Source organism: Embiotoca jacksoni, unplaced genomic scaffold (assembly GCF_022577435.1).
Source record: "Embiotoca jacksoni isolate LCO1_2020_lvr unplaced genomic scaffold, fEmbJac1.0.p SCAF_8, whole genome shotgun sequence".
Taxonomy (NCBI): domain Eukaryota; kingdom Metazoa; phylum Chordata; class Actinopteri; family Embiotocidae; genus Embiotoca; species Embiotoca jacksoni.
This window is the reverse complement of record NW_027185436.1, coordinates 6,709,045-6,724,952: the sequence shown is the minus strand read 5'-3', so window position 1 is coordinate 6,724,952 and position 15,908 is coordinate 6,709,045. Positions and strand designations below refer to the sequence as shown.

Genomic DNA, 15,908 nt, shown 5'->3' with positions numbered 1-15,908 from the left:
CATTTTACGATTGAATATTTATTTCTATTCTATTTTTTTCCCCCTCAAATATACAACTTACAGTGCACATGCACCTGCATTAAGAGTATTGAAGCAGTGTTTATGTTTTACAGCTGAAGAGCTGAATTATGAAATTGTAATTGTTGTGAATTTTGTTTTTAATATCATATTTTGTATAATATCCGATAGTATTTCTAGAATTTTCACAGTGTCAATGTGTACGTGTTGCAGTTCGGTCTGGACAGGATATAGACAGATGCTCATTAACCTCAACCAGAACACAATACTGGCGTTTCCAACCAACAACAGCAGTTTGGAGGTGTGGCTCACCTGCGAAATTTGAAACGGACCACTGCTTTTATAGACTTTGTGGCTCAGCAGGTCGCTCGTCCTCATGGTGTTTTTTGACCGCTGTCAGTCAAGTACTAAACATATGGGTAATAATCCAACAAGTCCTAAAGTTGAGTTTTGGACAATGCTTTCCTTTTAATTTTAGGTTGGAGAGATTTGTGGTCTTTCTTTTGTTAAAAAAGAAATACAAACTACTGCATGACTAGAGTTGACTGCACCTGTTCACATTATATCCATATCGCAGTTCAGAGGTTTGTTTTTTACAGTGTGCATCATGTTATGTGTGGAATATATGTGACCTAGTTATGTAAACATTATTCTCTCTCAGCACTGTGAGCAAATCAACCGTACCACAAAATAAGCATCAGCCTGCAAAATCATGAATATCATCAGCATCAGCTTTCCTCTGTGGAAAACACAGACTTGAGAGTGGTGTCAATCTAATCTTCTCCTTTACCGCTCGTCAACAAATGAAATCAGTTTATTTACATGCAGGCCGGTACAGGATTTTAGCTAAAACGTGCCTCCATACCGGTATCATTCACTACTTCTACCTCTCCCTCCTTTCTTTTCTCTGAGCTACTATGGTAATTTCAATTATTGATTATTCGATGGAAGCTTAGTCATTACAGTAGTGTTTTGTCTTTCAAGCGACCTTTTCATGGCTTTCTGCAATCCGTCGCCATTATTCAACCAGCAGAAAGTGTCATTGATTTTGGTGGATTCATTAGCACGTTTTGTCTAACTGGAGCGATCAGTCTAATTCCTAACTGACACCACACACACAGCATGATAGTCAATCGGTTGTTGTCGTTATATTGTAATACAAATATTTGTACAACTGACCGGCTGTCAACTTGCTGTGGGAAATTAGAAGTGTTGTCAATTAGTCTACAGTACAAAGTCGACCAAGTTGAGTGCCCGATCTGTTTGTTTTCATCTGTCCCTGATACTGGCTCTCAAATGGGATCTGTATTAATATTTATAGCATTGCTAGTTATTGCATTCTGACATGATCCAGAGTTAAACCAATCACAGCAGCAGAGAAACTCAAAATTAAATCAAGAGCAAAGAAACAAGGCACTTACGCTTGTTTTTTTCCCCTCTTATTTTATTGACACAGCCACACTACCTCCCTTTTTTGTTATTGTCAGAAAGAAAATAATAAAACCATATTCAGTGTAATGTAATAAGGTTCCACAGCACCACAGACTGTAGCCTTCAAAATGATGATGCAGTTACATCAATAGTTCTCTCAAATCCGTAGAGTTTTAACAAAAATGAAGACTCATAACATTCATAAAGGCAGAATTGAGGACTGTTGACTGTTGGAATACACTGAATTAGTTTCAGCTCAGTGTACCTAATAAACTGGCAATTGGGTGTAATTCCAACAAGTGCATGTGGTTGCAATCCATGTGTGTGACATCCTGTTTGTGTAATTGTGTTTCCATCCCTCTCAGTTGTCATGGGAATCGAAGATAAAGAAAAAGCTGAAGACGGTGACACCTTGTCTGGGCAAGTTCAGACCAGTTGTGGGCCAGTGCTGCCACCAGTGCACCCCGGACAGTCTGGTAAGGGAGCAGCGTAGCGGGCGAAGGAGGTTAGACAGAGAAGGCAAGGAAAAGTGAGATGAGACTGATGAAGTGAGATGAGAGAGGTTGACGTAGAAGAGCTGTAGATTTGCATTAAAACTGAAAAGATATTGACTTTGCATGGCACACTAAGTTTAGATGTTCCCATCCAGATGGTATCCACTCGCTGCATGTATGTTTTCTATGATGAATTGGAGGAACTTTATTCAACTGAACTCATTCTTGAGTTGATTATCCGTCTGCATGTTGTTCTGTCTTTCCTTAGCGCAAGAAGCTTGGACCATGCTCTTCCCTGGGCTTCCACAACCTGCTGAGCATCAACGAGACACAAACCAGGTAGCGATTGTATCCACAGTACTCACTCCCAGCATGCTCACCTATGCCCATCTCTCTGAATTACGGGTTTTTCTCTGGCAGGTACCGAGGCTGGCTGGTGCGGAGGGTGTGCTGTGCCCTGTTTGTGAGCGGGTGCAAGGTTTACGGGAGCCCAGTCAGCAACAGGCTGGAGAGAGTCTGTCAGAGCAACAGGTACCTGAGGGGAAAGAAAAGGAGAAGGACCAGAGTGGAGATGCCACAGGAGAGTAAATAAATGATAGGCAGAGATACAGAAAATGAAACGGGCTTCTGCAGTTCTGGAGTGAGAGAAAGAGAAATGACTTAGAGGAGATAAGAGACACAAAAAAAGATAGAGAAGATGAAGGCTATCTTGGCATCTGTTCAGGGGGAATCAAGGAAAAGTGGGATAACTTGCACACTTTCCCTACCTCTGTCACTGAGTCTTCAGTTTTTAATCTGTTGTTCTACCTCCTTCTGTGTAATTGAGTTTAACCTTTACGTAACCTCTTCACTCCGGGATGCTGCTGTTGTTTTCTTACTGGAAGATGGGTGTTTGTCAAAGTGTGACACAAATAAGGCTTTGTGCCGTGTAAACACTGCTGTCCTGTGACCATGTGTTTCAGGGTGAAGGAGGCGCTCACAGCGGTGCATAAAGCATCCGAGGATGGAGGCAGCCAAGGGCAGCTGGATTGCCTCTCACCCCTCCTCCCCCTCATTAACACCTGCATCTCCTCTGGCCTCTTAAGGTTTGTGTGGTTGTGGGCCGATGGGCAAAGAGTGAGGTTCAAAGATGGTTGTTTGATGTTTATTTATTAATAAATTACCTTTCCATATTGATTTAGAGCTGCACTGTTTGACCTTTTTATTCAGAGATAACAATAAACAAACGGGATATATGATGTATTTATAATGTGCAGAGATTTCATCTTCTTTCCTCACAGGAGTCTTTTCATGATAAAATAATGTAAAAGATTTATCTTGTTGCCAAGATGTTATTATGTTTGTAATTTTGACTGTAAACACAGGAATTAGCTGCCATTCAGAAGATGTTTTTGAGCACAGTTTTACTAATGATTACATTGGGAGTGTTTCATGCCAAGCCAAGTCTTGCCCAAGTGCCCCACCTGCCAGTCACCGAACTCAATCTGCAAAAAATGAACAGCAGATTTAAACCTGGAACGATGGATCCCAAAATAGTCTCTTCCTTTGGTTTGTTTATGACTGAACAGTAAGAAAGAGCTTTAAAAACAAGAAAGACAAGGTACTGCACCTCAAGGAGACAAACACAGAAATGGCTCGTATCCTCCTTGACCTGTAGGATGTTTGTTGAGATTGCTATGCTTCTTATGTGACTGATTTACAGATGCATGACATCAGTCAGTCACCATGCTCTCCAATATGACTGACTGTTGTCGAGGTATAATTTGCCCCTGGGCAGAGGAGGACACGCAACACACTTCGATCGCTCTTGGTGTAAAGATGCCAGATGTGTTTTAAATTGATATTGAGTGTTAGGATTCCGTCGGCTCTTAAGAGCCTGTTCCTGTAGCCACAACAGTGTTTATAATTCTGCAAATGTTTGGTGAAATTAAGTGGAAACTTTGGGTCTTTTTTTTTCCCAAAGAAACTTTTTGGGCTTTCTTGTAGCTTATAATCTGCTCTTGTTCTTCTTTCTCCTTTCCTCTCTCGACATCATTTACAGCGTCGGCCTTTGTCTCTATCTACAGCTGTCCCCCTCTCACGCCGCTCTTAATGGCTTTCTGTTTTGTTTCCTCCAGATGTCATCACTTTCTCTCTCATCCTCATCTCTTTTCTCTCCACTTTGTCTCACTATCATCCTTCTAATTTACATGTTGTCACCTTTAATTCCGTCCTCACTTCCTTTGCGAAAGCTACCTCTTGCTTGATCCCGATGTTAGCGACTATTTTCTGTCCATTACTCCCATGTGTACATTGTCCCCTTTGTTTTCCTTATCTTTAGGTATTCATTTTTTTCTCCTTTCTTTCCATACATCTCTCCACCCACTTTCCTCCGCTTACTAGATTTGTGGCCTGGACGATGTTGAAGATGTTTCCTTCCATTTTTGGCAACGTTCAAGTTAACCTCAACCATCTGTCGGCTTTACATAAAGCCACACAAGAGGTACAAGTGCCTTTTTCATTCAGAGATAATAAAATGTGTCAATAATTGCTATCTCAAAAGGTATCACCTCATGATGCAAAACATGGAAAGTGCACTTTGTATTTGATTCAGAGTTATGGCTCATGGATGTACTCGGCTGTTTTAGCCGCACACACATCCACACTCAGGATGTGAAATTAGCTCGTGCTCAGCCATGTAATGATGTGATAAACAGCTACAGTCCTGTTTGTACACTTTTACTGCAATGACATTTCAAGTTTCAGTGAAGAAGTACAGCCTTTTAAATGTCTTTTCAAAGTTGAAGTTTCTCTAACTTCCCTTATTATACTTTTTTATTTTCAGTTTTTTACTGGGAACTGCACAACTCTAATTACATGGTTACTAAGTTAAATAGAAGTAAATAAGTATGAGTCAGGCTCCTGTTCCAGAGGCCCAAAAGGGACATGAATGAATTCAGTGAGCTGTGTCATTTAGATCTCACTGAAATGTACTTTGTGTCTCTTGGTTAGTCAGCAAATGTCACACCACGAAAAAATGTATTAGTGACAGTTCTGTTTTTTTCTTGTTATCAACTTGTCAGCCAGTGCAAATTCAGTTTTTTTGTACATAATGTAAGAATAGTGTTGTCTGTTCCTGATGATTGTATTTGAAGGCATTTGTGAATCCTGGAGGAAATGAGTTTAGTTCTTAATATACTGAGTGTATCTCAGTTTATCTTCAAATGTGTTGCCCGATTGTTCATATTTTAACCTTGTAATCTCACATTTATTTCACATATTGATTATTAAACGAGGGACTGTCCAAGCTTTCCTAATGCTTTTGGCATTTCACCAGGCCTTAAATGTGCCAATCTAACAGTTTTAATCCCTGTGTACTGATTACAATTAAAACAAGTGGCAGCCACTAATTCATATAACATCATTGTAACTCTAGAGGCAGTTTTTGAGAGTGCCATATACATAAAAGATGTTCAACAAAAAAACAGTACATATGTTTTCCTCATCGATTTAAAGAGCTTCGCATCACTCTGGCTACTTACATGTTTTTGTATTTCAGCATTTGTATTGGAAAGCCCTTTTTAATGTAGCAACATTATCATATGCACAAAAGAGCAATCAGGCTCTGCTTTGACTGCACTCGATGTATAATAGAGTTTGTGATAGTGCCTCTTCATTTCCATGTCTGTAATGAAATAAAATCAAATGATACTCAAAAGATTAAGGACCACACAGCCAATAATAGAGCTGTTGTTGACCTTAAAAAAAAAACACTCACGGTGTGGTCAACTTTTAAAGTACAATCAGCTATTTAAATCTTAGCGCAATATACTTAATCTCTGCCTGCATCTATCTTAAATCTTTGAGCGTAAAATAATAAGATTGTCAGATGTTGTGTCTTTGCTGGTTTTTAAATTATAAATTTGTATTATGTACTTGTATTATCTGAAGCTTGTGGGGCTTGATCATTACACTGATAAGGTATACAATCACAGAAAGCCTCTCCTCAGCTGTGCGTCACCTCTGCACAGTCCATGTTTGTTTGCCTCAGTAAATGATAAAGTGAGGAATTTTGTTTATCTAAAGCTGCTTCTGTTCTGTGATTCAGGGATCTCTGCTGGTTTATTTGTATGTGCGTCAGAGCTCCTTGGACTGTGCTCTCATCCCTCTCGTGCTCTTCTGTCACCACCTGAGAGTCCCCTACACTGTTTGTCCTCTCCACATTAACAGCTCCTTCCTAAGGTACATTCATGCACACACAAACCCACATAGGAGCTCTTAGGCAAGTTGAACTGCAGGAACAAGTACCTAACATACCGTATTTCCTCGCATTAATATTGCAGACACTTTCTTTTTATGCCAGAAATGAGAGGCAGACTTTAACACTGTTATTCACAGAACCTTTTTTGTTGGCTGGTCTGTTTTAATCTATTTTATTATAAAATTAGATCAATCACTCAAAGCTTCTTAAATTACACCAATAATGTTTGAGTTACAGAATTCTCTATTTATCCTACAGATCAATCCTGCAGAAAGTAGGTGTTCTCCTCCCACCTTCTGCACTGACTGAGCAGGATGCTGCGATGGACCAACTGTACTCACCTGTCATGACCTCTGTAAGTCTGACATGTTTATGATTTGGGGTTAAGACAGGGGAGGATGTGGAGGTTCCTAATATTTCTGGGGATTGTTGTACATTGATTTCAGAAATAATAATTATCTTCCACAAACTTTTGGTCATTTAATCATCATTGGTTTTAATAAGACAAGTGGTTATGAGATGCTGTACTAAACTAAATGCTCTCGTTGGTACACTAATGTGCATAATGACAATGCTAACATGCTACTGTTAAGCAGATGTAGTGTTTACCCTGTTTGTGTTGATCATCAGGCGTAAACTACAGCGTACAATTTCGGGCAATGTCAAATTTTTAGTTGAAGTATTCACGAAATGAAAAGTCACTGAGTTTGAAGTTACTACCGCTCTTCCTTGCGGAGGCATAAATGTCTTGACCAAATTTAATGGCAATTCATTCTGTAGTTATTGACATATTTCACAAAAAGCAATTGTGAACCCAGGTGGCAGGGAAATGTGACGTCAACAATTGGTTGTTAAAGCAAATGTTTTGAAGCCTCAAGTCTGGTACTTTTGCCATCACCATTTTGGTGATTTGGACAGGAGGGTGGAGCTGGGATGAGGTGAGAGGTGGGGGTCTGACTAACAGATCTGAAAGAGAACCTGAGGACGCAATTCTTCTTCTTTTGTTGTGTAATGGAGGTTTGCAAACAGCTTTTAGGTACATTACTGCCACCTTCTGGTGGAAATGACACATTACTACCAGGTGCTGGTAAAAACAAGGGGAAATGTGTTTTCAGTTCCCAGACAGCAGGTAATTACATAAAATTGCAGAGTAAGCAAGAGATACTTATCTTTGTAATTTGGCTGTTTAGTATATGTGCATTGGGTTTAATTCATACATTCTCACTCATACTGATACTTTTCATTGCACTCCATGGTGAAATGTTATCACAGACTGCTCCTCAATCAGAATGCAAACCATCTTTTCCCCCTCTCCCTTATACTGCAGCCTCATCCTGCTTTCTATTCATTCCCGAAATTACCAATGGGCCTGAGTTTTTCTATCGAGATTGCAGCTTTGGAGTTGGCTGGAGTGACAAAGCAATGAGGAGAGGATGGAGAAATGGAAATACTGGTGGTTAGTTTGATTGTGTGCGCTTGGCAGGTCTGAGCAGGTTTTTTTCCTTGTCATTGGAAGGTAGTATGTGTTTTTCACCTTATTCTGAGATTTTCGTGGTCTCTGTTTTTTGCTCTCTCTACTCTCTCACATTAATCATAGTTTCTTCAAGTTCCTTCTTTGTACTTTTGTCTAAGTGCCTCTGTTTAGTTTTATCAATGGTCCACACCTGCTAATCATTAATATCCTGTTGTGTTTGCTTCGAGCAATGAAACTATTTGTGCTTTGTATCAGTTTGCCATGAGACATATTTCAATTGGAGGAGTTACTGGCTTTGTTAAGATCAATATTGTGTTATACAGCTGAATAAAACAACTGAGTCTGATGTTAATGTACAAGACTGCAGCCACAGTGGAACATAACCAGGTTGTTTATGAGTAACTGTGAGTACTTTTCGTTGTTGTTGTTTTCATTGACCATTCATATGAATAAGCAAATCAGTTTTGCGTGCGAAAGCAGGCTTGTTTATTGCTTGTATTTCAGTGTTAATAGACCTTTATTGTTTATTGAGTGTTGGTCTGCTTAGCTGCTGTTCAATTATAATTGAATTTTCCGCGTCTGTAAGTGGAAAACAGTATTAGAGGAAAGGGAAGTATCTCTGAATGTCATAAAGTGTCCCCCACAGTCCTTTATTTATGCTCTTTATCCTATCTTCTTCCTGCACATTGACTTGTCTTTCAGCTGCCCTCTTCCTCCTTATGTGTCTTCCCTCCCAGGTCTAGTTTGTTATATTGCTTGTGTATATTTAAAAAATGCACAGCAGACATTTTATGTTGATTCCTCCCCGACTGCCAGGACTTTTCAGACCTTTCACACCTCTCCCCTTTTATCCCCCCCCCCCCTCCTCAGCTGGTACGTGAGTTGCTACATGAGGGCCAGGCGATAAGTGTTGGTGTGTCAGCGGCGTCTGGTATCGGTGGCCAGTGGCTGGCTCACTTCAGGCAGTTCATCAAAGAGGGATCTGTCCCCGACGTCAGTCTGGTCCCTGTGGGCATCTCGTACGACTGTGTGCCCGAGACCGACATACAGGTGGGTTCATGTACAGTAAACACACACCGGCCTTGCCCACACATTTAACAAGAGCCATCAGTAACTGCTCTGTCCTCAGGAGCAACTTAACAGGTTTGGTTTGGAGCAGTGGTTTTCAAACTGAGAGGAAGAAATATGAGGCAGAGATACTGTGTGAGGGGGAAAAAAACAGATGCCAGTGTTCAAAAAACATCGGCAAGTTAGTTATTGTAGTTTGGTTGATTGATTTTGCTCGCTTAAGAACGCAGCCAACAGGTAGAGCAGCAGCAGTTGCTGTGACATTCAGCTCATGGAGGCAATTAGGGTACTTTGAAACAATTAGTGCTGCAATTTGCATCAAATATAGCACATCACGAGACATCATGATTCACACATATTTTTAGTTTCAGTGTAAATCCATATTTTTAGGTTTTCTTCAGTGTCAAAATAATCCAGCCATTCTATCCTGTGATAGTTGTCTGTACAGCGCTGCTTGAAAGGTTGAGTTAGAATTTTCTATATTTCTGCATAAATATGACCTTAAACATCATCAGTCCTAAAAGTAGCGAGAGAAGCCGATTAAAAAAGATTAGACAAAAATATTTTGCTTGGAAAATGATCCAATATTACATACACGTGAGTGGCAAATGTATGTGAACCTCTGCTTTCAGTACCTTATGTGAACCCCTGTTGTGCAGCAATAACCGCAACAAATGTTTCTGGTAACTGTCCTGGTAAATCAGTCCTGCACATTGACTTGGAAGAATTTTAGCCCATTCCTCCGGTCAATACAGCTTCAGCTCTGAGACGTTGGTGGGTTTCCTCATATGAACTGCTCGCTTCAGGTCCCTTCACAACATTTCTGTCGTATTGAGGTCAAGACTTTGACTTGGCTATTCAAAAAATGAACTTTGTTCTTCTTAAACCATTCCTTGGTAGAACAACTTGTGTGCTTAAGATCACTGTCTGGCTGCATGACCCACTTTGTCTTGAGATTCAGTTCACAGACAGAAGCCCTGACATTTCCCTGTAGATTTAGCTGGTTTAATTTAGAATTTATGGCTCCATAAATGATGGCAAGCCGTCCTCGTCCAGAGGAAGCAAAACAAGGCCAAATCATGATACTACCACCACCATGTTTCACTGATGGGATAAGGTTCTTCTTTTTTTTTTTTCTTTTTTTTTTTATTGTCAGAATCAAACAGGCATTTCTACGAGATATGCTTCAGATATTGAATGCAGATATCACTGCCACATCCATGCCAACAAATCTCCAAACTCTTCTTCTAAATAGTACATACTCAGAAAAGAAAAAAGACAACCAAAAAAAGACAATTGACCAAGGGATAAGCTTCTTATGCTGAAGTACATTGTTTTACACTCCAAAAATAGCACCTCATTTAAACTAAAAAGTTCTAATTTTGTCTCATTCACCCACAAAATATTTACCCAATAGCCTTCTGGCATATCCTCATGATCTTGAGAGAACTGCAGACAGACAGCAATGTTATTGTTGGAGATCTGTGGCTTTATGTGGTGTTATCATGAATTAGGCTTAGTTATCACACTTCCCTGCACCAGTCTTATCACACAGTATGTGTTAGATTACATGAGTTTTATACAGCGTTCCAGTTGTAAGATATTGAGCATACCGTATGTGTTGAATTTAAAAAGCATTTAAAGCACTTATTTTTGCAGAGGATGTAATCTGTTATTTATATTATATTCAAAGAATGTTTTAAAAAGCTATGTCACTGTTATGACCCCATGGTGGTTTAAGTTCAGAAAATAAAAGATGAGAACCATTTTTCCATTTATACACAATTTATCTGACTGTGAATTGGACTATTAATCTTTTTCCTTAAAAATAAATGACCAAGTAAAATACTTTTGTCTCATTTGTTCAATGTGGTTCTCTTCATATAATTGTAGGAGTGGTGTGAAAATCTGATGATGTTTTCGGTCACAATTATGCAGAAATGTAGAAAATTCACAAACTTTCCGACACCATTGTACATCCATGGGCACTTTGCAAATAGGAACTGCTAATTAGCAGCAGTGCCAGTTGCTGAAATGTAAATAAGCTGTAGTCTAAAAAACAAGTTGTAGCCGACAGCATAACTCAATGAATTATTATTACGTCCAATAAATGGATCTGTAGCTTCAAAACTAAGTGAATGGTTGTCCCCCAAACAAAAGTAAGACAGAGATCATTGAGTCCAATCATTTTAACTTATTTCACACTGCACTGTTAATATTTTTGACATAGCTAAGGTTTTGAATATAAGTGGTGGTGGCACCGTTATCTCAGATTTATCTGAGTGGGGCTCATAGTGTCAAACTTAGGGTCTACAGAAAAAACTAAATTGCCAGTGATGATCAAGCTTTGAGAGCCTTTTCCAGCTTTGCTCAGGAATTTCTCACTGGCCACCATTGGTTGTTTAGTTGAGGTCTGCATTTAATTCTTTTCAAGGCAACAGTGATGGCAATTAGTCTCCATTAATCTTGTCCTCTGTTTTTTGCACTTTGAAACAATATTGGAGTGGGTGTTGCGTTCAGTTAATTGCGATAATAAGGTCCTCGCCTCATCATTTTGTTCTGTCATTCAGACACAGCGCACATAGAGTACTGTACCCACAGTACTCTTGGTAGTCATACACTCTCTGAGACCGGCTGTTTATCTTAGTGCTTGTCACAGATCCTGCTCATTAGTGCTACTGCTGTTGGAATGTCCCTCCTAAAGGCGAAGACCTCATTATGATATAATGGCTGTGTGTGTGTGTGTGTGTGTGTGTGTGTGTGTGTGTGTGTGTGTGTGTGTGTGTGTCTTTCTCTCTCTCTCTCCTCACAGGTTGGCTTAGGATCTGCGTTGCAGTGGCTGAGGTCTCTTCTCTGGAGGAGACCAGGAGGAAGTGTGAGGATCCACTTCGCACAGCCCTTTTCTCTCAAGGTGCTCAGCAGAAAGACCATTATCATTGAACACTTGCTTGTCATTTACAGGGAGGGTTGTCACATTTCTTTGCTTCAAAGTTATGAGAATTTGATCAGCAATTTGAATGATTGCTGAGGTTTTTTTTTTTTTAGAAACAAAGAGAAAACTCTGGAAAAATATATCATACTTCTGATTTCTTCATCATCTTTTCACCCGTTCTGGGGTGCTTGACCTCCAAATTGGGAGCGATTGATTTACATGTTGTTGAACGGGCAAACAGTAAGTCTCACTATAAATCACACTGACCTTTTCGAGGTAGACTCACAAACTTTTCTTTTACAAACAAGTGTTGAAATGGTTATTTTGTTTTAAATTTATCCTCACTCAAAATTCGCAATTTTGAGCTGAGAAAGAACCTTGTCCTGTCTTTACCTTGAATGGAGGAATATTAAATCAAGTATATTATAAATATGTCAGTATATAAAATATAAATCAGCACACCACTAACTACAGGCCCCATTACGATTAAATGTTACATCAATTCCTCTCGAGCAGCTTGGACCTCATCACCTTCCTGAAAGTGGGGTTAATAGCGGGGTAGTTATAACACACTTCATTAGTTTTAGCTTGCTGTACCTAATAAACTGGAAACTTATAATATGGCGTCAATTATAGAGGAGTGAGCTGCAGCAAAATTAATAATACAAACTTTGTCAAATTTTCTGAACTCAGTTAACTAGACCGTCAGAGTTAAAGGATTTTCCAGCTCTTTGAGCTTTGTGAATCTGTATGAATACATACGTTATCCTCTTTGTGTGTGTGTGTGTGTGTGTGTGTGTGTGTGTGTGTGTGTGTGTGTGTGTGTGTGTGTAGGAGATGTGCGAGTCAGGGAGGTGCAGAATAGATGAATGGCTCCCTCTACAGGACCTGTTGCTGCCTGTTATCCTCCACAACAGGTAATCAAACCACCTGCATGCATCAGTGAGTGTTATTACTGTATGTGAACAGATCACGATGGGATTCAGATTTGGATTGTGTTTTATCTAACATCTGTGAAATTGAAAAGTTACTTTCTCTTTAACTTTGCTTAAATCTGGCACAGATATGACGCAAGCTCTGATGAGAGTTTTCATCCTCTTAGACTCAGTCCAATTACCATCAGCATTACACAGTCTGCCAGCGAAAAAGATAACAGAAAGAAAATAACATCCTCACTCAGTCTCTGCTTGGCTCCTGACAAGCAAAGTGGCTTCTCCCCTCCGTACATTTAATTCTTCCAAGAGAGGGATGCAGAAAACAAGAGGCTGAATGCAAGAGATGGCAAGGGATAGATAAAAAGAGGTGAGGTGGGGTCGTTAGATTGGATTGTCATCAGTATGTGAGCAGTTGTCGTTCTCTGGGCGTGTCTACATCTTTATCATGCTGTGGTATTTACACTGTGTCTCTGCCATGCTCTCTCATTCTGTTTGTAGCTGGCTGCTTCAGCTTTTGAAGCTTGTTTTCATTGTTCCCAAGTATAAACAATACCGGAGATGTGTGGGTTGTAGTAAGAACCCTGTACTTATGAAGGTGTTGACACTAAGTGCAGTTTATTTATTGTGAGCTGAGATGAACAGTGTCACTGTCTTGAATTTTTATGTGTTGACATTGGCAGTTTCGACAAACCTCTCCACTTTTTTGCATATCTTTTACATAAAATGTAGAACCAAGAAGTATAAATAGTGCTCATCACACGAGCATGGCCTCAGAAAAGCAAATAAAATGTGTCACACACACCTTACTTTTTTGAGTATTATACCTGCTATTTTATGCAGTTTAGGTGTATATTCCTCTGATACTCACAAATACAGTTTTAATTCACCTCTGAAGTTTTGATGAACACTCAAGAGTTTACTGTAAATTCAGTTGTTGTTTTTTTCAGCAAACGGACTGTTACTGAAAAATTCCAAGTAATATAATTAGATAAAAAACATTTCATTTTTACTGACTTGAACAAATCATACTTTCTTAAACTCATTCAAATTATTCGTTATGCAACTCCCTCAACAATGAATGCAATTTACTGCAGCACAATTTAATGGCAAAAGGCCAACAGGGGATTTTTTTTTTTTTTTTTTTTTTTTTTTCCAAAAGTTCACTGACTGTGTTGTTCTTCTTTACACTTATAATCCTTCAAATTTCAGTCCTGGTTGATGACAGCTGGGGTTACCGTTGTAACGGGAAGTGTGGTTTTATGCTCAACCAAACAGCTGCTTTGTCAAAAATACAACAAAAGACCAACTGGTATAACCATTATCTTATTTTGTTAACACATTGTTTATAAACAAACATACCATTCACTGCAGTGACAGATACTTTGCATTTTCTGTAGGTGCCTCACAATAAAACCTGCCCCATGCTTTACTAGTTGAACACTTTAAATGTGACGCAGCTCTGACGCAGTAAAGACAGTAAACAGTGAGCCTGCACTGGATTACATGCTTGCCTTGTTTCCTATAATCCCTCATTCGAGTGAAGGCAATTTGAATTAGGCCTTGGATTGGTGGATTCCACCACTTATACTGAAAACAACGACAATATATAAAGAGGCATCTAAATATGTTAAATGGCCATTGAGGAAAAACATGGACCCTGATTAGTTAGAACAATTGTTTTTGATTATTTATTTATTTTATTTAAAGGAGTATAAATTAGTTGAGACAGCAGAAATTAAAAGCATTGTAAATTCCCCCTGGTACCTTCATCTCACTTTTTCTTTGAAGAACCAGCAGTGTGTTTGGCCAGAGGAGGATGTCATGGCTTCTGCCCTCGTCTCATTATGCACGTGAACCTGAGCAGCCAAGTCACCCAGACAGAAACCTCAGCACTGCCATCATCCTCCACCTCATCTTTTGTAAGTCCTGGATTATGTACCCCGGCTGAATCATAAATGAATCTTTATGAACTGTTGTTTTAATGCTATGCAAATTGTGCCACATTATCTCAGTATGTGTGTGTTTGTGTGTCTTTGTAGCTGCAACTTCCTGCACGGCTGTGATGTCCACCGCTCTCATGTCCAGTCTGTTGCTGTACAGACACTACATGGTACATGCAGGCGGGTTTGTAGAGCAAATTTCCCCTCGGTGCTGTCAGTTGTTAAAATCTGCCCCTGTAAGGATCCATCAGTACTCCAAGAGGCTCGTAAACAATAAAGTTTTTTGTGTTCGTCTAGTAGAGTGTGACAGTGATTCTCTGAGTCATACCCATCAAGTCTCTAACTAATGTCAGCAGATGGTTAATGCTCTCGTATGAGTTAGGAATTAAACTTCTCCTTCTTCCTCTCCTCCACAGGGTGTGCGTACATCTGTCCTGTGTCGTGATGTGGGTTGGCTGACGGAGGAGCTCTTGTTCCGGAACAAAGACGTCGGCTTCGGGGGAAGTTTAGTGGAGGTTGTCCATTATTCCCTCTCTGTGCTCGCCCCTCACCTCGTCATGGCAGCAACACCGTCCAGGTTGGTTTTCTGTCAAAAAAAGAAAAACACTGATAAGATCTATTGCTTGTCAAAAGTATATTTTCTCTCAGTGAAACCTCAGTCTTATTCTTCCATTTGGTCCATGTCTGTGTTTTTTTTTTAGGAAAGACCCGCTCATTTTTCCCCGGCCTTGTCTTGCTGCCATACTTCACCTCTCCCTTCAGGCCCAGATCGTCACACACACCTTCATATTGGAAGCTGTTGGGGGTGAGTATATATAAATGTGTGCAGAACTTTCTTAACACTTAAGCTTAAATATCATCTTGATCTAGAGAGCCTGTGTTCTCAAGCACCTTATTTTTTGTGGGAGGCTTTGGCAGTTGCTCTGACTGTTGGCATGTCAGGATGGAGAATCGGTTTGAGATATGACATTTTAAATCATGATAAATGAATGTTTGCGGTGTTTAGGGAATACCACGATTTGAGAAGTGTCAGGGTAAAGCACACAGCAGATGTATTTTCCACTTTTAAAACTATGCAAGTGATATGATCAATATATGATATGATATTATCAATATTACTAATAAAAAGAGGTTCTCAACCTTCGCAGAACATGAATGTTGATTATTATTCTGTGTGATATCTATGTATCTAATAACATATTGAATTCAACTGGACAGTTGGGATATCATTATCATTAGTGTCCCAGGGAGTAAATACACCATGGAAATAGAAATTATATTTAGGAGTCTATTAATCCCAAAACAGCTAATCAGGAAGCAGTAATTGGGTGTCAGTGCTGAACAAGAAGCATTCTTGATAATTGTTCAAATGGAAA

The 15,908-nt window shown here is 39.6% G+C and overlaps 1 protein-coding gene across 1 annotated transcript in view; it reads left to right on the top strand.

The window, feature by feature from the left end:
- gpat2 (glycerol-3-phosphate acyltransferase 2, mitochondrial) overlaps positions 1-15,908 on the top strand; it is a 34,784-nt gene that overhangs the window by 1,706 nt on the left and 17,170 nt on the right. Inside the window, exons 2-15 of the mRNA XM_069178459.1 lie at positions 1,815-1,925; positions 2,212-2,282; positions 2,364-2,474; positions 2,906-3,028; positions 4,326-4,425; positions 6,031-6,164; positions 6,442-6,538; positions 8,528-8,707; positions 11,538-11,636; positions 12,492-12,574; positions 14,381-14,511; positions 14,632-14,702; positions 14,949-15,109; positions 15,234-15,337. Coding sequence (XP_069034560.1) covers positions 1,815-1,925; positions 2,212-2,282; positions 2,364-2,474; positions 2,906-3,028; positions 4,326-4,425; positions 6,031-6,164; positions 6,442-6,538; positions 8,528-8,707; positions 11,538-11,636; positions 12,492-12,574; positions 14,381-14,511; positions 14,632-14,702; positions 14,949-15,109; positions 15,234-15,337 — 1,576 coding nt within the window. The remainder of the gene's footprint in view (positions 1-1,814; positions 1,926-2,211; positions 2,283-2,363; positions 2,475-2,905; positions 3,029-4,325; positions 4,426-6,030; positions 6,165-6,441; positions 6,539-8,527; positions 8,708-11,537; positions 11,637-12,491; positions 12,575-14,380; positions 14,512-14,631; positions 14,703-14,948; positions 15,110-15,233; positions 15,338-15,908) is intronic.